Consider the following 21248-nt stretch of genomic DNA (forward strand, 5'->3'; position numbering starts at 1 on the left):
AGGTGGGCACCCCTTGGAGGTGGGCACCCCTTGGAGGTGGGCACCCCAGGCCAGGGCATCCCATGGCTCAGTCTCACTGACAGCAGGGTGCAGGGCTGCGGTTGCTCACCGAGGGAGAAGTTCCCCGGGCTGCCCAGCTGGCACCCAGCACACCAAGCACTGCTCGCTTCCTCGTGTGTTTTCCTCTGAATGCACTGCTGCTCATTTCTGGAGCTCGGTAGCCACACCGGCCGTGGAAAAGCCCTTTGTGCTTCCCACGTGAGGTGTTTCCTGGTAAGGCAGGGTCTTTGGCAAGCTCTTAGCTGGAACTGTTGCTCTGTAGAATGAACGGCAGGAATGCAAGTCACTTCACCTGGCCATCCCACGGCCCATTTGTTTGCCTTTGCCTGTGCAGGATTTGATTTCGGGTTTGCAGTGCAGCACACAGGCAGTGTGGAACAGCTCTCAGTGCAGCGGTGCACCCAGGGCTCTCCAAACAGCAGCTGCTCCCTCACCAAGAGTTCAGCTTCAGAATTACTGTCTCGGTTTTCTCCCCGCAAGGAAGTGAATCATTTTCTTGAGATGGACACAGAGCTGGGTGATTCCTGCACACATTGTGATGCAGTTCTGTGTCCCTTTTCTGATGCCTCAGAGACACCGGAAAGAAAACTCCGCACCATTTTGCATTTGTTTCCAACAGGCTTTTGTGTGGACATGCAAATAGTGCTCCTTGTTTTCCATCTCTGCCATTCTGTAACGTTTATCTGTGTCTTCCTGTGCTTTTGCCACATAATTGCTTTCAAATTGTAAGAGGCCAGCGTTAAATATTTGACTTCTTAATACTTGTGACTTTCGGTAATGCTCTCTTCCTGCTGCCTGCACCCCCATTTCGCCTCAGAATTAACAAGAAAGAAAATGCAAAATTGTTCCACGGGAAGATAATTATCATAAAAATCTTTTATCCAAACCCCAGCCAAACACAGCAGACCCCTTATCACTGCAGGAATTTTGAGTAGGGCACTTGAACTCCTTTGAGATTCAAGTCTGGTAGATTAGCATGTAGATGCCACATAATTGTGTTCCCCTTGGTTTCTCTGAAAGCTATTAGGCACTGATTTATTTTTCTGTTGCATTCCTGCTTTGTCCTGAGTGTTACTGATGGAACTTTAGATAGACACATATAACCATAGATTTGACAAACAAGACATAGAGAGCAGGCAGCAATTTTTTGTTACTGGATTTCTCTTTTCCTTTCATCCCCTTCTCCTCCGTCAGGCACTGAGGCAGGAGCTGCTTTTGAAGGGCAGTATTTGTATTTGCAGCACTCTTGGAAGGAGAAAGAACCCGAATGAGAGCTTGTTTAGAAGGGCGGTTATTTTTATTTGTGATGCTGAAGGAAAAACGCTTTAATGAACCTGAAGTGTAGGAACGGAGTGTCACATCTAAAGGCACAGAGCAGAGCGGGTCGGGTGAGCTCCATTCCCAGCTCCTTTGTGCTGGGGTGGCTGTGCAGGGTGCTGTGCTGGCCCAAAGCCCGCAGCCTTGAGAGCTGATTCCTAATATTCTGCAATCTAGCAACCGGGGTGCAGTGTTGGGCACTGACATGGCCAGCCACCCTGCAGGCAGTGACAGTAGGTACAGCATGTGACTCTGAGGGCTTAAATCATATACATATGTATAGGTCAGTCCTTTAAAAATACCTTTGTCCAAACCCAGATATTCTGGGAGAAATAAAAGCGTTTCTTTCCCTTTTATCAATCTCTTCTACCTATAGCAAAAGCTGGTGCCCTTGCCGCTAGCAGAGGTGGTGCAGCCGGAGCCGTGGGAAACAGACAGTGCTTTTTGGACTCACTGATGTGCCACAGCTGGGTCTCCAAAATGCAGATGCTGGATGTTCAGGGTTGAGCTGTGGGGAAGGTGGCACTAGGTTTGCTGAGTGAGCTGCTGGGCTGAGCTGCCCCACGTCGGCTGCTCTGCCCATCCTGATGGAAATATCCAAGCCATGTTTGTCAGGACGGTATCTCTGATAAAAGCAGAATTTATTCGCGATTGCAATGGCGGCGTCCCGCAAGCAGGAGCGCGCCTATGGACACATCATGACAGCCTTCAGACCCTGTTTGCTTCCCCTTGCCTCCCCCTCCCCTGTTTCCCCAATGGCTGGGTACTCCAGGTTCACAATCTTATCAGAAGGTTTACATTTGCTATTCACTTGTTAATTTATTTGTTATCTGGTGTCAGTCAGCAGTCATCCTGTTGTTTCCAAGCTGTCTCGGTGCTCTCCTTGTATTGATATGGTGATTTTCTTTAAAGTCATCATCGTTAAACAAAGAGCACTGGGGGATGATGTCAGGCCTTCCCGATGTCTCTTCAGGCGCTTCCTCGGGCAGACCATCACTTGTTCTCTGGTTTGCTCTCGTGCAGGATATTCTTGCAGTGTGTGTGACAAAATAGACATCTATACACCTCTATACAGCGTGTGCGTCCCTGGGAAGGTTCGTCTATACAATAAGTGATGTAAACTTATCAGAGATCTTCCTCAAGTTAAGTAGGACTCCCAAAAAGTACTATGATAGCGGAGATCATAAAATAAAAATGATATCATCCAATTCAAATGCAGAAACAACATTTGATTCCCACAGTCCCATCCCCTGCCCCACTCCTTGCCCCACAGCCTGTCTGTGCCAGGCCTGCTTCCAGCCCCTACCCACATGCAGGTGGAGTCTGAAACGCTGCTATTTAACTTCATGTGCTCCATGCTATAGGTGAGGTGAAACAAAACAACAAAACATAATGTGATACTTGGATTCCTTTTTTCTTTCTTTCGTTTGTTTGTTTGTTTTTCCTTACGGAAAGCAGTTTGCATTATTTTAATGTTAGGTTATGCACAGCCTCTCACTGGTGCTAGGTGGGTCCTTATGTCCTTATTTCCAGGTTTCCTTTCCCAGGGACTTAAAACACACGAGATGCACTTTAATGCTGTTCTACAAGCTGCCTGTAAGCAGGATTTCTGTAAGGAGCAGGATGGGGCTGATGCACAGCTCTGGGACAATGCTGATACCCATGCAGAGTATGCCAGCAGCCAGAATGAGTTGAAAAGAGGGAAGGATAGGGGTGTTTTCTGCTCTTAGCAATCCTTGTTTTAGTTAAAAATGCATCCTCCTGCCCAGCATCCCATCACCCCTCCATCCCAGCATGGGCATGGGGCAGCCCCACCGCCACGTTCCCTTCTGGCCCCACCTCTCAGAGTGCATTTCCACTCGTCCCCCCCCCAAGCAGCGTGGCTGACCACGGGCTTTCCTCTCTGAGAGTGAAGTTCTCAGAAAAAGAGCACAGCTCAGTGCGGGTGGAGCTGCAGAGCCCCGTGCTGTCCCCACTCTGTGCTGGAAAATGTACAGCTCTGCGCCGGTTGTTTGACTTGGCACCGTGGTCAGGATGCTGCCTTGTAAACTTAATAATAGCTGCCCTTTTTTTAATTTGTTTGACCTTGACTACAGTAATTTATTACGTGCATTAGAGCTTGGTGTGTTTTTCTTTTTCTTTGGGGGGGGAAAAAATAGTGCACAGCACAACAGCCATGACTTGGGCTCCCTTCCCTTTCCCTCTGCAGCGCTCTGGTTCCCAACTCTGCTGCCCACGGAGGACAGCGGTCAGAGGGCACCAGCCCTGACCTGGGCATGGCATGCTTCTTCCTTTCCTTTCCTGGTGGCCTCTTTGGAGGAAGATCTCATTTGTTCTTTCCACCACATGCTGCCCTGCCCGTGCCGGGCTTTCCTTGAGTGCTTAAAGCGAAACCCTTCTGCTGTCACTTGCAGATCTCCTGTTTGGTGGTTTGAATGACCTCACAGAGTACTGAATTTTCTTTGCAAGCACAACCTTGGGTGAAATAGAATTCTGGAGTGTCCTGACCCACAGTCAGAGTCACCTGTCTGTCCGTTCCAGAGGAGCACACGTTCCGCTGCGAGGACTGCGATGAGCTTTTCCAGTCCAAGCTGGACCTGCGGCGGCACAAGAAGTACGCGTGCAGCGCCGTGAGCTCGCTCTATGAGACACTGAATGATGACATCAAGCAGGAGGGCCTCGGCGATGGGCAGGTCTTCGAGTGCAAGGACTGCGAGAGGATGTTCCCCAACAAGTACAGGTATGGGGCTTGGGGTCTCGTGCTTTGGGCACTGCCCCTGGTGTGGGGAGCGAGGGCATGGGTGGGCGCTGGGTGGCTCAGGGTACAGCAGGAGTGTGCCTTGCCTTCCTCCTGCCCACCCCAATAGGGTCAGCGGAGCATTTGGATGCCGTGAGCTGTTGGATAGCTTTCAGTCTCCCCTGGCTTCCGTAGGCTGCAGTGTTTCCCTGCCCCATCAGCAGCTGTGCCAGGGCTCAGCTTCTGACCATGACCTTCCCAGGGCTGGCGTGGGGATGACGTGGTGGCCTGGGCAGCAGCTCAGTGACACCTGCTCCCCTCTGACGTCCTTCTGAGGGCACAGCACTGTGACGTGCTGCCACTGTTTGCTGCATGGATTTTATTCGATGTAATTCTTGGCCCTTTGAGATCAGTGGGTATAAAGAGGCTTTGTCATACTAAGAACTCTGACGTGGTCATAAGCTCCTCCTTAATCTTGCAGAAGCAATCTACAGTTCTTTTCCCAACACATCCTTTTTTTTTTTTTAATTGTTCATAAAAATAGTAGAGCTGTGGAACAGAAAAAGATTTGCAATGATTGTTGAATTATTTTTCTAAGACAACTCTAAATAAGAATGGAGCTGCTTTAACGGCACGATTCCTTGTCTTGCTGAAATTGAGCTGATGCATCTTTCAAGCATGATGTGATGGGAACAGAATGCAGCCTTAAAGCAGAGATCTTAGAGATTTGTGATCGATTTGCAGTGTGGTTCTCACGTGGTTCAATGGCAGGTGCCAGGTACTGAAAAATGCTAGGGATTTTTCTGGCTTTGCTTCTTGTTATGAAGCACTCCAGGACTGTGCATCCGGAGCCTGTAACACCTAGGCTGGTTTTCAAGGTTTTCATTGGTTCAAAGTCAGGTGGAGTGGCTGTGGTTGTGCTGAGGGGTGATGAGCAGAACACTAAGGGCTTTCTCTATGTGAAGACAATATGAAGTTTCGGGTTGTTTTTCCAACAAGGAAAAATAGAGTCAGCAACATCAGTGTGTGCTCTGCACGCTGATGTGTTTAGCAGAGCTGGGGAGCGCTCCCACATCTGTCCCTGCCCCGGCAATCCACTGTGTTTGATGTGCTGAGCAGCCCCCAGTAAATCTGGTCAGCACACCTTGATCGTCTCAGAATTTCTCGGATGTTAATACAGATCAAATCAAGGCTGCCACTGGGGAACTGGAATTGAGCATTTAGCAGCTGACTAAATAAATAAACGTTTGGCTAATCCCAGTAGGTACTGCCTCTAAACAGATATTAGTTTGTCCATATTTGTTCTAACTAAACTCATGAATCACAGCGAACAGGAGCGTATTTTTACATACGTGCATGCAAAGTAGGCATTTCTTTGTGCACCTAAAGAATTTTGTGGTGTAAAGAGCAGCATTTATTGGCGAGACGAACGTTGCTGTCAGCTGATTGCCAGTTGATAAGGGCCGGGCCCAGGGGTGTTTTGTATCAGAACTCGGTGCGGGTGGTCCTGGGGGTGGGCAGGTGCTGACTGCTCGCCCTGGTCCAGCAGTGATGGTGGAGCAGCCTGCTGCCCTTTTGAGTGCTGTGGATGCCTTTGGACTTGAAGGCAGCTCAGTGCAATCGCTCTGTGCACCGTGTTGTGTTCCCTCCTGCCCTTGGCTATGGCAGGACCGCGAGCCAGCAGCGGTGCTGTGCAGAGGGGAGGGCAGGGAGCCGTGCATTGCTGGGTGCAGCCATCCCAGCCGTGGCTGGCATCCAGCAGCCGCCTCGCTTCGCCATCGTCCTCCTGCTCGGAGGGAGGCTGCCAGTTGGCAGGAGCTGAGATCGCCGGCTTCGGTAATAAAAGATGTCTGACGTTTAGAAGTGAAATGTGTTTGCACCTCATCGTGTTTCTTTCCGACGTTAAATTGCTCTCTTCTGGGAAGCTGCAGGCTTTGTGCCTGCGTGGATGGCAAGGCGATAGCCTCGGCAGCGGCTGTGCATATCTTGTCTTTCCCTGTGGGGATGCTGCTGGAATTCTGCTCACAAAGTGCTCCTTTTTCCTGTCGGGACCCCGGGGGCTCAGCCCCGGTTTTATCTTCCCTTGTGAAAAGTCACCAAACCCGTCAGCTTTTTGAGGCAGAGAGGGTGTTTTCCATCCATGAAACGAATACCAGACCTGTGTGCATGGCCGCAGCTCTCAGTGCCCCATCGTGAGCCCGCAGCGGCTCCTCCTGTGTCGCGGTGGGTCGCTGCTCCATGTGGGGCACTGCGTGGGGCAGGCCTGGCTCTGCAGTCCCCCCACACACAGCCGTGTCTCTCCTCCCAAGCCTGGAGCAGCACATGGTGATCCACACCGAGGAGCGGGAGTACAAATGCGACCAGTGCCCCAAGGCCTTCAACTGGAAATCCAACCTGATCCGCCACCAGATGTCTCACGACAGCGGGAAGCGCTTCGAGTGTGAAAACTGCGTGAAGGTGGGGAGCTTCTGCTGGAGAGCCCTGGGACTGGGGCTATGGCTGGGCTTATGGCTGGGGCTGGGGCTGGGGTTATGGCTGGGCTTATGGCTGGGGCTGGGGCTGGCACTATGGCTGGGCTTGGGGCTGTGGCTGGGCTTGGGGACCATCCCGTACCCTGCACCCAGGCTCAGCACAGCCCCCAGCAGCCTCTCTTTCTGCTCCTCCCCGCTCAGTTCCGCACACTGAAGGTGTTTTCTCTTGCAGGTGTTCACCGACCCCAGCAACCTGCAGCGGCACATCCGCTCCCAGCACGTTGGAGCACGAGCCCACGCCTGCCCAGACTGCGGCAAAACCTTTGCCACCTCGTCCGGCCTCAAACAGCACAAGCACATTCACAGCACTGTCAAACCTTTCATATGTAAGTTGTCACGGCCATCGCGGAGCCGCGGCTCCTGCTGTAATTGCATGTATCCTGCGGGGCCCCCCGGTCCTCCCTGTCCCTCTGTCAGCAGCTGCTGTAATTTTATAGGTCAGAGAACGAGATGAACTTCTTTCTTTCTTTCTTTCTTTTTCTTTTTCTGCGTGCTCCCTGTTTTTTCAGTAAACATTCACGGCAGTTTTTGACTTTCTTGACAAGTTAAAAGCTGAGTCTCTCAGCAGTCCCAGCGATGCTATTTTCTCATCTCCTTTCTTTCTCTCCTTTTTTTTTCCCCCCCCATAATAACTTTGAGTGTTTACTTATGTCACCAATGTGAACACCTGGCACAGCCTGCCCAGAGTGTTTCCTTGGACCCACGGTGCAGATTTTGGGGTAGCATCAGAGATGAGTTTTTAAGAGTTTTATTTTTCCTGCTTTATTTACTTTGTGTTTCATCTAGATCGTGCTTGGAAACCAAATAAATAGCAGATTAACTGTCCTTAGTGCTCACTGTAGGGGAATATTTCTAAAGAAGGGTTTTCCCTCGAGGGCCATTTGTCTCCTTTCTTGTCATTTTGGGGCTGTATATTGTTTTAATTGACACAGCACCTATGGGATTTTGATAACCGTGTGGGTTGTGACACAACAAAGCCATGGAAACTTTAGGGACTGCTTCCTGACGCTCTTCAAAAAGTGCCATTAAAGCACAGAGCTGGGTCTGGGTTTGATTCCGGGCTTTGATGTTACGGTAGGGAAGCCACTGAACCCACTTCTGCCTTTTTCCCTGTTGGTATAATGGGAACAGTATGCAGGGGTGTCCTGGGAGGCTCGTTTCATTAGCGTGCTCTGCGATAATCAGATGGGTGTCAGCAGAGGAAGAAAAAACGCTCTTATTGCTCATTTTGATGCCATCTTTCATTTGATGACGGGCACATGAAAGAGATAATTTGAATCTCGTCGTATTGCCGCAGCGAGATGAATGATTTCTCCTCATAATCTCCTCACTCTCACCTCATAAGAATTAGGGAGTTGTCAGTCCAAATCAGCATGTAAAGCAACTGAGGCCAACTCTGCCTACTTCAGATGTACCAGGTGGAGCCACATGTGTTAATATGGAATCCATTAGCAACTTGAGGGGAGCTGTGAGGAAAAAAACCCTGGAAAGGCTTTTTATTATTGTTCAGAGGAACTTGGGTGGATTTTGTTGGGCTCCCTCCCCTACTGTTGTACCTGGGGTTTGGATAAAGTTGTGTATATATATGTGTGTGTGTGTATATATATATATACATGCATATATATATTTACACACACACACATAGGAGGCTGTAGCAAGTCTTCCTGGTGAGGCAAATGGAAGAGCCCAGTTCTCTTGGAAAACGTCGCTTTTGTTATCTTCTGTTTTCTCACAATTTTGTGCTGCGTGGATACAGCATGACATCTTTTTTTCTGTGCTATTGTGAATACATACACTAAAAAAACAGCACAAACACAGCAGTGAGCCAGTGCAAACTGACAGAAAGTGTGCTTGGTTGTGATACCATCTGCTGAAGCAGATTAACGATTTATTATCGACTGGAGTGTGTGTGTGTGTTGCAAGCCACGATACAGCATCCACTGGCACATGGCAAGGGGATGATTAAAATTAGGGGTAATTCTGTTCTGGCAAGGAAAATATGCACGCATCTTTTAAATAAATCCACCCAAATGTGACATTTCTTCAGAAATTGTAATTTGAGAGGGAGCTCACACAGGCTGTCCTTGTGCCTGGAAGGGTTTGCACCCACCACTTGGTTTGGACATGCACAGTCCCTATGGGTGCTGGGCACGGTGATGATCCACTGAATTTTGGGATGTTTGTTTCAGTGGAAACGGCCAGTTTGTCCAACTTCAGTAATCTTTGCTTTGAACTTCAGCAGAAGAGGCTTCCGCTGATGTTTTCAGAGCTGCCATTCACCTGACTTGAAATACTCCAATACTAATGAAAATCCTAGGAAATAGAAAAGAAACAGAGGGAAAGTCAGGCTTCCATGTTCCTCTAAGTAAAAGTGAGAGGAAGGAAGGCAGGAGAGCTCGGTCGTGGATCTGAGGGCTGAGTGTGGGCAGGATTTGGGTGCAGGTCCTTGCCTGCCTGCCTGCACAATGCGCCTTCCCTCTCTTTGTCTCAGCTTCCATGTTTACAAATTGGTGATAACAGAAGTTCTCCCGTGAAAGAAGTGTGTTAATTCACTCAGAAGTGGGGTTTATTCCTGTGTTGAAAGAGGCATTAGTACAAAGTTACGGTGTTTGGATATGTAGAAAAGTTTGGGTGGGATTTCTTTTTTCCCCCTTTACGCTCTTCCTTCCACACCAGCAAAGTCCGTAGGTGAAAGCAGTCATAAAAAAATCACGTTTTGAAAGCTCTGTATTTACAGATCATTAAAGAGGGCGGTGAGGTGGTGTTAGCTTAGCACTGCCAGCCCTGCTAATTCAACAAATACCACCTCGGCCCCTCCGAACGGAGCTCTGGCTGGCAAGCGTTTATGGAACATCCCTACGGAGCGGTCACTTAATGGTACTGAAGAAAGCTCTCAACTCCCTCCGTCCCATTTCCTGTTAATTTCATATTGCTTTTGTTGTTGGTTTCTGTTGATGCTTTAGGTGAGGTCTGTCACAAATCCTACACGCAGTTCTCCAACCTCTGCCGTCACAAGCGGATGCACGCGGACTGTCGCACCCAAATCAAGTGCAAGGACTGCGGGCAGATGTTCAGCACTACCTCCTCTCTCAATAAGCACCGGCGCTTCTGCGAGGGCAAGAACCATTACAACCCCGGGGGCATTTTTGCCCCGGGCCTCCCCTTAACGCCCACCTCCATGATGGACAAATCCAAGCCCTCTCCCAACCTCAACCACGCCAGCTTGGGATTTAATGATTATTTTCCGTCCCGTCCCCACCCGGGGGGTCTTCCATTCTCACCCGCCCCCCCAGCGTTCCCTGCCCTCACCCCGGGATTCCCGGGGATTTTCCCACCGTCTCTCTACCCCCGGCCCCCCTTGTTACCACCCACACAACTCCTCAAAAGTCCCCTCAATCACACCCAAGACGCAAAGCTTCCCAGCCCCCTCGGGAACCCTGCGCTTCCCCTGATCTCTGCGGTGAGCAACAGCAACCAGGCCGCCTCGGCAGAAGAGAAATGTGAAAGCAGCCTGGAGAACTCCTACCTGGAGAAGCTAAAAGCCAGGAACAGCGACATGTCCGACGGCAGCGACTTCGAGGACGTCAACACAACCACGGGCACGGACCTGGATACCACCACTGGCACCGGCTCTGACCTGGACAGTGATGCAGAGAGCGACAGGGACAAAACAAAAGATAAGAGCAAACAGATGGAGAGCAAGCCGGACTTTGTCAGCAGCTCCGTGTCGGCGAGCTCCACCAACAACACAAGCGAGATCCCTCTCTTCTATTCTCAGCATTCCTTCTTTCCTCCCCCAGAAGAGCACCTGCTGCCCACCACGGGAGCAGCTAATGACTCTATTAAGGCTATCGCCTCCATCGCAGAGAAGTATTTTGGGCCTGGCTTTATGGGGATGCAGGAGAAAAAGATGGGTTCACTCCCGTATCATTCCATGTTTCCGTTTCAGTTCCTCCCCAACTTCCCCCATTCACTCTACCCTTTCACGGAGCGAACCCTCAATCACAACTTGCTGGTCAAGGCAGAACCAAAGTCACCCAGGGACCTCCACAAAGTAGGCAGCACCAGCTCGGAGTCGCCCTTCGATCTCACCACAAAGCCAAAAGAGATAAAGCCAATCCTGCCACCGCCGAAGGTCCTGCCAGCCCCGTCCTCAGGGGAGGAGCAGCCATTGGATCTGAGCATCGGCAACCGCATCCGAGCCAGTCAGAATGGAGGGAGAGAGCCACGGAAGAACCACGTTTATGGGGAAAGGAAACTAATGGCAAGTGAAGTCTTACCCAAGATTTCCCAGTCTCAGCTGCCTCAGCAACCATCCCTGCATTATGCAAAGCCATCACCCTTTTTCATGGATCCCATCTACAGGTATTAACATACCCTGCCTTAATTGTTTCCTCTAATGAGCTGGTTTTTGAGCTGGTTTTCTAGCTGGCATCATCACTCGAGGCAGATCTGGATGTGGGCTGTTCAGGAAGGGCAGCACATGTCCGACAGGCTCAATGTGTCCATACTGCCTGGCAGTGCTTGTCTGCCCTTCGTCACAACACGCTGAGTTTTGTGAATCGAAAGGGCCACGTAATTGGAAGGAGTGCTCGTAATCAATATGTATAAAGAACACATCCTTATTTTGGTAAAGAAGAAACTTGACCTATTAAAGGACTCTCCCACGAGCCAACGCTAAGATGGCACTTCTGCTGGGGAAATTCCAGAGGTTTGATTTGATAAGAATGCAGAGTTCAGATGCCTCAGAGCCTGGGCTCTCATGGCTTGGGAATGAGTCAGGAGCCCTGGGAGTCTGCAAATGCAGCTCTCCCACTCACTTCTTTGATGGCCCTTTGTGAACCACTTCACCTTTTTTTTTTTTTTTTTTCTCCCCACCTCCCTTTTTCTTTATAATTCCTTCTTCAGTTCATAGGAACTGCTGTTGCAGACTCAGCCTTGTGACATGTTTTTAAGGCTGGAGCAGCAAGTGCTGTGTAAATCCATGGTAGAGTGTTATCTTGACTCTCCCAGAGGCATGTATTGTTCTTAAAAGATGCACAGGGTTTTCTAGTTTCACTTTGCACAGAAAGGTTTTGGGGGGAGGAGTGATGCATTGTGTTGCTCCTCTGGTAAGTTGTGCATGGAAAGGGGAGTAGGTGAAGTTATCCAAGTGCCGGTTAGACTTCCAGAGGAATGAATTCAGAAGGTGTAAAGGAGGGGTTTGTGTCTGTTTCTGAAGGGGAATTCTGAAGGGGAATTTCTTCTTCTGCTCATTTTGAAGATGAGCATAGCAGTGAGCCTGCATGCAGCATTGCCCAGGGATGCAGTTGTCACCTGGCAAATACCATTTGTTGGTTCTTAGAGAGGAGGCAGCCCAAACCAGCTTCGTTTAGACATTAAGCTGTCTGTTAATTACTTCTCCCTTAGGACACATGAAGTGTTTCGTAGCCACGGGTACGACCCGGTGGCTCCATGTCTGATTGGGCACTCAGCTCTTGCTCAGACCAGCAGGTATTTCTGGAGTTAGTGTGTTGCAGGGCTGCATAGAGCCCAGTGGTGCCCAGGCTGCTGGCAGGGGATGGGTTGTGCTGCGGTCGTGGTTTCGTAGTGCTGGAAAGGCTCAGCATCACCGCAGGGCTGTGGTGTCAGCGCTGGGATGGGTTGTCAGAGCCTTCAAAGGAGCGGCTCACAGCGAGGTGGAGCAGCACCTATGTCACTGCCTTGCTGCTGCTGGATGGCTGATAACTGTGGGAAAAAATGATGTCAATGCATAGCGGGGCCAAGGAGCTGTCAGCTGAGATGAGGATTAGTGAGCCCTCGGTGCCTGCTGCTGGGAGAGCGGCTCTCGCTGTGCCAGCTCTCGGGGCTGATGCTGTCACAGCCTGCGTGCTGCCCATCCGTGATGGGAAGGGCTGCATCACGAGCTGGGGTGTGTAACATGGGCATCTCCTGGGGAAGGAAGGCAAAAGGGCTGACGTGCACAGTCTGTTATTCATTGATGCAGGAAAAAACGTAGAGACGTGGGGTAGGGAGGCAAAAGCTGGGAGTTTGAGTAGGGTTGTGCCACCTCTGGGCAGGCTCAGTTGGAATGTTAAAACAACACGGGCTGCAAAAGCAGCTGCCAGTTAAAATAGCAGCCCAGGGAAAAGCATGAAGGCCCAAAAGACAGATGGAAGGGAAGGACGGGGCATCGCGCGATGCATTCCAGGGGACGCGTACGGTTTTAGTAATACGTTAAAATAGAAAGTCCGTGGCAGAGCTGCTTGTGAATCAGACTCCTGATGTAATGAGCCAAACAGCCGAGCGTCCAAGTCCCAGCTCGAAAAAATATGGAAATATTTTGTTTCTAAACTTCTCTTTATCAGACTCTCTCACATCATTTGGCTCCTTCCATTTTTCTCCCCAAGGCCACTTAAATCCTTGACATTTTCTCCTGGTGATATAATTTAATGCAGCCAGACAGCCTGAAATCAGGGCAGTTTTTAGCTCGGCCTCGTTAAGGTAACATTCTCAGGCACTGGGCTGAGAAGATTGGCTTAGCCCCATGGCATGGCATGGCCGATGGGTCGTGAGCACCCTTTGCTGATGTCGGGCAGAAAGTTGCCTGGGTTGTTGCAGCTGTGAGCACGCTGACTCAGTGTTCCTTCCAAAGCACAGTAATTGTGGGTGCATTGCAAACCCAGCTCTGCTCTTTTCTTCTCCTGAATTAAAAATAAATGCAGATTAAAGACAGCTCACTAATTAGCGCTCTGCGTGACTCTTCTTTTAAGCTATTTGGTAATTTGAGCCACGCACCAATCAGCTGAAATGTGGCAAAATGATTTGCTCTCATTTATGCTGGGCTGACGTAGTTAGATGTGGAATGGGGATGGATTCCATTCCAGAGATTCAAAGATGCAACTGCAGTTGTTGGGGTTACTTTCACGCAACGTTGCCCTGCAGGATATTGCAGATTCTCTTTCTGGGTGCTTCCACACCGTGGTTTTCCTGCAAGGAGGATGTTTTGCGAAAGCACAGCCAGTTTTCTCAAAAATAGGGCTATTTCTGTAAAGCAAGGTGCTCAGGGATGGAATATGTGAAGGGGCCGCAGTGCCATCAGAAGAGCTTGGCTTGCCACCTCGCTTAGAAACCCCAACTGCTGCCCGAAGGAGGGGCTCTGTTTTCCACTGCCCGCTGTGGGTAATGTGTGGGTCATCATCAGTAGCATCCAGCAGGAAGGGGAGAAAGATGTGTTAACAGGAGAACAGCCTCGTGGGTGTCGTTGAAATGTTCATCTGCTCCTTTGCTGCTGTGCCCTGGAAGGTACGTAACCCTCTGTGTTGTTGTCCAGCAGGGTGGAGAAGCGGAAGGTGACAGACCCTGTGGGTGCCCTAAAGGAGAAGTACCTGCGACCCTCCCCGCTGCTATTCCACCCCCAGGTAAAGCTCTACAGTAATAACTCAGTGCTGATTGAATGCCAAAGCCCTGTGATGGAGAAGTGCAACGAGGTCGCTGGCATCGGATTCTTTTCACCCAAGGGTCCAGAACGCCAGAATTTTCCTGCAGTTACTTTGAATGCTTACCCTGTGATAGCTAAACACTGCCCAGAATGGTGTTACTCCTTGTGCTTGTGGTTCCCTGTTTCACAATGTCCAATGTGCTGTCAGTGCCCCCAGCCATCCCTGTCCCCCTGCTGGGAGCCCATTCCTGTACTCCTAGTTGCATTCACATGCATTGTTCTTGTCTGATAGCGTTTCCCACCTTAGATTAATAACTTGCAGGTTTGTGAAAGCTGGATCCTGGTTGCTTTCACAGCTAAACTTAGTTCCTTCATTGTTTTGCATCAGCCTCTGAGTTTGGTTAATAACTTCCCCTGATTTTTCCTCCATACAGGCTGGATAATGGTGACAGGCTGGCCAGGAACATCCTGTGTTTGTGTGAGTTAGAATGGTGGGGATATCTGCCTGTAAAGAATCTGATAGCAGGGAGGAGCTAGTGCAGCAAGGAACCCAACGAGACGATGAGAAACATGGGGGCCCTGGGCAGCAGCCGACATTGGGTGGAAGGCTGTTAACATTGTTCCTGAAATCCTGACCACGTCCTCTTCCCATGGCAATGAAAAGATGTGGAAGGTCTGGTTATCTCTGATGGCTTATCACGCAGAATAGCCTAAAATTTACAATCGCTCGAGCCCGAAACTTCCTGATAACTGATTTCTAACGAAGGAGGCTGCTGTGTAATGATCACTTGGCCTCAAGAGTGGCTGTTCCCATGCTACAAACCAATCAGATATCCCAAGGACCAAAGGTAGATGAAGGCAGCTCACTGGTTCAAGAATATGTGAGATTTTTACTTGCCAGATCTCCATCCAGTGTTCTCGTGGATGTTTTCCTTAGCATTGTGATTTCAGAAGCTCTTGCTTCTGTTGTCTTCATTAGAACCAACGTCCGAATAGCAGGGGGCTGGAGGACCCTCCCTGTGCTTCTCCCATTCTAAGCCCACGTCTGCTCTCTGTTTCTGTTGTGCATCTCACAGAGGGCCTCACTGCGATGCCAGCCAGCCCAAAGCCATGCTAAAGCATCAGAAGGTGCTTGCTTTCTTACACTGAATTCCAGGCAACTTTCGCTCCTTTCCCAGTTGACGACAGTGGTGGCTGTGCTGTGAGGCATTCACACATTGTCTATTTCAAATGAAACTCTGGACAGCGTAAATAAACGATGTAACTTTCTGATAACTTAATGGAGAGCCTTTTCTCACCTGTGAAGTTTCTTTTTCTTCTCCCCATCTTTTTTATTATAACCAGGCAGTTGTTCCTTAAATAGCAGAGAGCCTTTAGCACTGGAGAGGCTATGGCCAGCGTTTAGAATTTTAAAATAAGCCTAGGGCTATCAAGCCAGCAAACATCTCTGACTAAGTGCCTAAAGAACAGGGCACAACAAAAGATAGCTCCAGGTACTCCAGCAAAGGGCTGAGTGACATAGCTCTGAAAGATCCGGATAGCATTTTAACGTGATGGTTTTGTTACATGACTGGCAGCTGGGGCAGAGCTTTTGCTGTAAATGATCAAGTAACCTTTTCAAGTGGCTGGCGCTAAGTATTACTTACTATTTATCATGGGCTGGGAGCCTCCAACCAAGGGGCTGCGGATCTATTATCGAGAAATGGGTTTTACTACTCCTCTTTTTTACAGCTTATGAATGGTTGTCAGCCTTCCACAATGTATTCTTTGGTGATTAAGACAACTTTTTTTTTTTTAATAGTCATACATTTTAAACAATATCTTGGCTCTCTCCCCCCCTGCCCCCCCCAAACCCAGTTTAATAAAGTGTAAACGTGCAAAAGGTCAGCCCTTCCTGTACAATAGAGCATCTACTTTTGATATATGGCTTCCTACTGCCTTCCGCTGCTCGCCGTCTCCCTGCTTGCTGTCTGCCTCCATTCAGGCTCCCACTGCCCCCATTGCTCCCTTCCCACTGATGTCATCTGCAGTAAAGAGGCAGCTTTATTGCTGCCTTGTTTGTTTTATCCCCATTTTCAGCGTGGTATCTCAAAGTGCTCTCAAGAGTGCATAAAACTGAACGCTGGAGACGTCAGTGCAGTCCTCCAAGCTGCTGTTCTCTCTTGGATTTGGGTTTCCTGTTTTGCTTTAATGAAAGTAAAAGTGGGTTTTGGTTGAGCGTGGTTTTTTTTGGGTTTTTTTGGGGGTTTTTTTTGGCAGGACTTTTGTGCACAACCTTTGCTTTCCCGCTCTCTTCTCACCTTTTGTTGCTTTCCCTTTTTCCCATCTCTCCACGTTTCTCTCTGTTTCTGGTGTTCACCCCCAGTGTTTCTGTGGCTGCTGCTGGGTCCCAGAACCCAAAGCTGTAGAGGAATGGCAGCCTTTCCTTTGGGGCCACCCTGCCAGCCCTGCATGCCTGCTGCTCCCACCCAAACAGGACTTGGAATCATAGAATCATAGAATAGAACCATAGTCTGCACTTCCAGGTGCAGACTGCAGTCCTCCCATAGCTGTAACTCACCAAACCACTGCTCGTTTTTGTTTTAGCTTGGCTGGACTCTCCTTTCCCTTCAGGAAGCTCAGCCACCTCCCACTCCTCCTTCCATCACCTTAACGGGCTCCTCAACCTTTCTGACATGTAATTAAAACGTCTTGGCCAGGCAAACTCTGCATGGCCCCGCTCCATCCTCAGCCTGATCTTCGCTGCAGGGCCCCCCTGCCTCCTGCCCAGCTCCCTTCATTCCCCCATCTCTCTGACACGAGGCCCTTCTGCTTGCAGATGTCAGCCATAGAAACGATGACGGAGAAACTGGAGAGCTTTGCAGCCATGAAGGCGGACTCGGGCAGCTCCCTGCAGCCCCTTCCCCACCACCCCTTCAACTTCCGATCGCCGCCTCCCACACTGTCAGACCCCATCCTGAGGAAGGGCAAGGAGCGTTACACCTGCAGGTGAGGGAGCACAGCAACCCCACGTGGGCATCCCCACCACCCACACGGGGCTGGGAGGGAAAGCAGGGGGCAGCAGAATGAGAACGGAGCACGCCGATGACGACCGTGCTCCGAAATAGCTTGTTTTTGTCTGGTGGAAAATGGGCATCTTCTGTTTGCTTTGTAATCTTGAATAACCTCGGGAGCAGATCTGGAGATTCTCAAGCAAACGGGGCCCTTCCACGCCAAGTCTCTGGTGTGTGGTAGCCAATGCCACAGTTTGCAATGGGAAAGCAGCACAGTCTCAGCTATGCGAAGTGAAGGAGCTTTAGAAGCAGCAAGCACTGAGCTGCTCTTTGCACAGACAGTTCTATCCACAGCAATGCTCGTGTACCAATTGCAGCTAAAAACCTGTGTGTCAGAGCATAGCCCTGAGGGAATCCATGCAAGCTCACACAGCTTTACCTACAAGTGTGTTGTTGTGATGGCTCTCCCTGCACCTTTCTCGTGGGCACTGGGTGGGCACAGACTTTGATGCAACTGCAGCGTTCTGCTCTGCCTCAAAAGCTCTGTGCTCAGGTTTCAGCTGGGTGGTTAGAAACAGCAGGTTTCCCACTACGAGAGGGACTCAGCTACGATTTATACACACAGCAGCCCATTACCACGTGGATTTTCATTGTGGATTAACATTCACATTAACCATCCATCTTACGGACATCCAAATGTCTCTGAAATTAAGAAACTCAACTTATATTTCCTTCTGCAACGTCAAGCGTTGGGCTGCCCAGACACAGAGCACAGCTTTTCCTCCTGAGTATTTTATTTCCCAATTAACATCTTTATTTATACTTCCCTTCCTTTTGAGTTTGCTATGAGTCAGATTTACTATGGAATGTGGTTCCTTCTCCTATTTTATTTTCTACTGCTGCATTTCCTTATTCTAAGCAGGCTGTCAGGCTCACAGCAGTATATCCCAGTAACAGCAAAGCAAGGCTGCAGCATTTATCTGGAAGCGAATGCAATGAATTCTGAGGATAATCAAGTAGATTCTGTATAAGTGACCAGCAGGGAACAGAGGAGAGGTCTGTTAACATCTCAGGTGGTTGGCAACACGAATGGGCAGCGCTGGATCTCCCACCAGAGGAGGCAGTGGGTGGTGCTGCTGATGCACTGACTTTGCTCTTGCCATCCTAGGTACTGTGGCAAGATCTTCCCGCGCTCAGCCAACCTGACGAGGCATCTGCGGACACACACGGGAGAGCAGCCCTACAGGTGATGTTACCCCCAAGAATCCCCTTCCCCACTGCTTCCCTCATTCACCGCTCTGTGTTGGTGGGTTTTTTTTTCCCCTCGCTGTAAAGCTGTGCCAGTGTAACCCTGCGGTCCTATAGCATTTCATACCGTGATTCATCGGACTGTATGTTGTGTGTACCAGCCAAAAATAATCCAGCTTGGCAGCCTGGAGATAGGCACTTAGCTTATATTTAGATGTATGCTGGCAAAGGAGTGATCTGATTTCCAGTGTTGTTTCACACTCACGTTAACCATTCGTCTCAAGGACAGCTGAAGGTGCTGAATGTCTCTGCAAACCAGGCTGGTTTGAAGGGCTTGCCAGGAAAGGAACTGCTGGAGCTAGCTGGATTCCTTTCTTCTTTCCCTAATGCGTGTCAGAGATGCCTGGAGTTGTGGATCAAAACAAAAAGGCACTGAGCTCCCCCAAAGGGGGTCCTGTTCACCTCAGCCTTTCAGACTTCACGAGGAAATGGAGGTACAGAGGTGTGTGCAGAGAGCTGGAGCAGCATCTGTCTCCAAGTTGTTTTGCTCCATGTTTTCTCTGACTGTTTTGCAGTCATTTTCAAAACAAAGAAGAGACTTTGGCAGAAAAATGCTTTGATTCCTTTCTTTTTAGGATATATATCTGTATTCATTTGGCAGAACTGAACGAGTGATGAATTGAGAGCTCACTTAAAACCAAGCGTTTTCTATAAGACGAGTCGGTGTGTTGCACGCTGTCAAACAGCAGCAGCAACTGCAGCAATTTTGCTTTGGGTAGTAACGTTGTGGTGTTTCCACACACAGTCCTAAGTTCACAGCAAAGCTGATGTTGTGGTTATGACAGAAAGAGAAACGCAACCAAATCTGTAGCAGCAGAGCCCATCTGCTGCAATGCGTGGCATTCTCATGCCTGGTTTTACTGAAGAAGCCACTTTCTTCCACGCTGTGACCCACGGTGCATTCAGAGCCACTTTGTTTTCTATACAGATGCAAGGAGGATTTTGAGTGTAGACACGAGGTAGATTCAAATCCAAAAACCCCCTCTCCAAAGCAGACATATATTTTGGAAGCGTTCCCTTTGAGTTCTCAGTTGTGCTGTTTGATATGCTTTGAATGAATGCTGCGCATTCAGCACACAGTCCTGTCTGAGTCAAACCCTCACTCCCAGTTACTCAGAGATTCAGTGCCGTTTTCTTCCAAAAAAGGAGACCTTGGACTCAACAAAGGTTAGCAAAACACGCGCCGTATTTCATCTGCTCTTGTCCCAGAAAATGGCCCTTGTGTGGGGTTTTTGTGTGGGATTTTTCCTGCAGTAGAGCGCTGACTTCTGGACAATGTTGCATTATAACAGAGCTCCTGAGAGTCAGTGCAACGTTTATAGAAGGGCTTAATTATCATCGATTTTCCTCTGCTCTCAGAGAACAGAGATTTCCACCTTTAGCTTGCTTTTAAAGTGCCAACATCCTGCAGGTAGAAGCAGGTTGGGGATTCTCTGTGTTTTACCTTGCAACTTTCCTTCTGGTGTTTAAATGTCTGGTTCCCAACCCTTCCGTGTTCTTTAGCAAGTCCCTTTTGCTCCCTCGCTGTCTGTGATGAGGATATGAGGTAGGAACGCACAACACATGGGCACTGTGGATGTTAATTCCTTCTGCAAAGGAGCAGTGCTGTGTGGAGTGAGGAGTACCTGGTAATGCTCTGTGCTTCCTGAAAATCTACCTTGAAACAGCATCAGGACAGCATGCAGAGCTGGGGAGGCAGAACACACAGGCTGCATGCAGCCCAGCCTGGCTGCTGGCTTCAGCACAGCTCTCCTCTCGCATCCCTCCAGGATGCCCTCTAATTGATTCTTGAATTACCCCCGGTCCTCAGGCACTGCCTGCCAGGCTGCCGTTCCTCCCATAAAGATGTGCTTCCCGACGTCTGTTTTGAGTTTGTTTTGCTTTAATTTCCTTTCAGACCCCCGTGTCCTGTTATCTGCATTAAGCTGAAGCTAACAACTAACGCCGCTGTCTGCTGTGGCACTGCAGCTCGCGCTCAGCTCCTCACAAAGCGCTCTCATTTTCTTTTACAAAGCAACGACGGCTCCTTTTTGAGCTCCCCTCTTCCCTGTGTTTAAGTTGGTCCTTCCGTCCAGGTCGTTTATTTAGATTAAAACCAGCAGAGATCCAAGCACCAACCCCTCTGGGACCGCAAATAACGCCGCCCGCCGCCCTCATCCCAGCACTCAGACGTTGGACGTTGCTCCTTTGCCTCTGGTTTCTATTTTTTTAACAAGCTCTTTATCCCCTCTCCCTGCATCCGAGCCTGGGTCTGCATAGCTCATAGTTAAAGCGAGGACCTGTCAGAGGGAGCTTTTCAAAGACTTCCTGAACATCCAAATAAATGGGTGGATGGGGGCCGGGGCGTTCGAGCCGTGCTCCTGGCAGTGCTGCTTTGAAGTGCCTGGAAATAGAGGGAGCTGATGGCACAGCACTGCTGGAGCTCAGCTCCTGTTCTCCTACGGGACGTCGGGTGTTGGGATGCTGCAGTCTGGAGGGTTGCAGAAGCCTGGCAGCCCACGGGTCTGATCCTTGTGTTGCTAGCAGGGAGGGAGAGAAAGCTTTGGAAGCCTGAGAAAGCTGTGGTTTAACATGAGATTTTGCTTTTTTCCTCAGTTAATCATGAGGAAAGGTTCATGATTTGAAATATTCTAATATTTTTGCAGTGATTTAACAGTAGGAAATTTGGAGGTAGGCGTGGAATCCATGAAGAAAAGAGAGAGAGTGTTTCATAAATGTATCTCTGCTATTCCCAAAAATAATATCAATTTGGTTTCGGAGAGCAAATAAAAATTGCAGCTGTAGCACATCTGGAAATGGTGCACGTGTTTCACAGTATGGGTTTTTTACACTTGCACCTTCTTCTTGCATTTGGATCTGTTATGCTTGTAGGAAACCACACC

At 49.4% G+C, this 21248-nt stretch overlaps 1 protein-coding gene across 1 annotated transcript in view; it reads left to right on the forward strand.

Moving 5' to 3' along the window:
* Positions 1-21248, forward strand: part of PRDM16 (PR/SET domain 16) — a 201907-nt gene that overhangs the window by 172083 nt on the left and 8576 nt on the right. The window contains exons 6-12 of the mRNA XM_042882994.1: positions 3919-4117; positions 6424-6571; positions 6818-6971; positions 9609-11010; positions 13958-14045; positions 16884-17053; positions 18227-18304. Coding sequence (XP_042738928.1) covers positions 3919-4117; positions 6424-6571; positions 6818-6971; positions 9609-11010; positions 13958-14045; positions 16884-17053; positions 18227-18304 — 2239 coding nt within the window. The remainder of the gene's footprint in view (positions 1-3918; positions 4118-6423; positions 6572-6817; positions 6972-9608; positions 11011-13957; positions 14046-16883; positions 17054-18226; positions 18305-21248) is intronic.

Source organism: Lagopus leucura, unplaced genomic scaffold (assembly GCF_019238085.1).
Source record: "Lagopus leucura isolate 7727_CA_CO unplaced genomic scaffold, USGS_WTPT01 Super-Scaffold_100037, whole genome shotgun sequence".
Classification (NCBI taxonomy): Eukaryota; Metazoa; Chordata; class Aves; order Galliformes; family Phasianidae; genus Lagopus; species Lagopus leucura.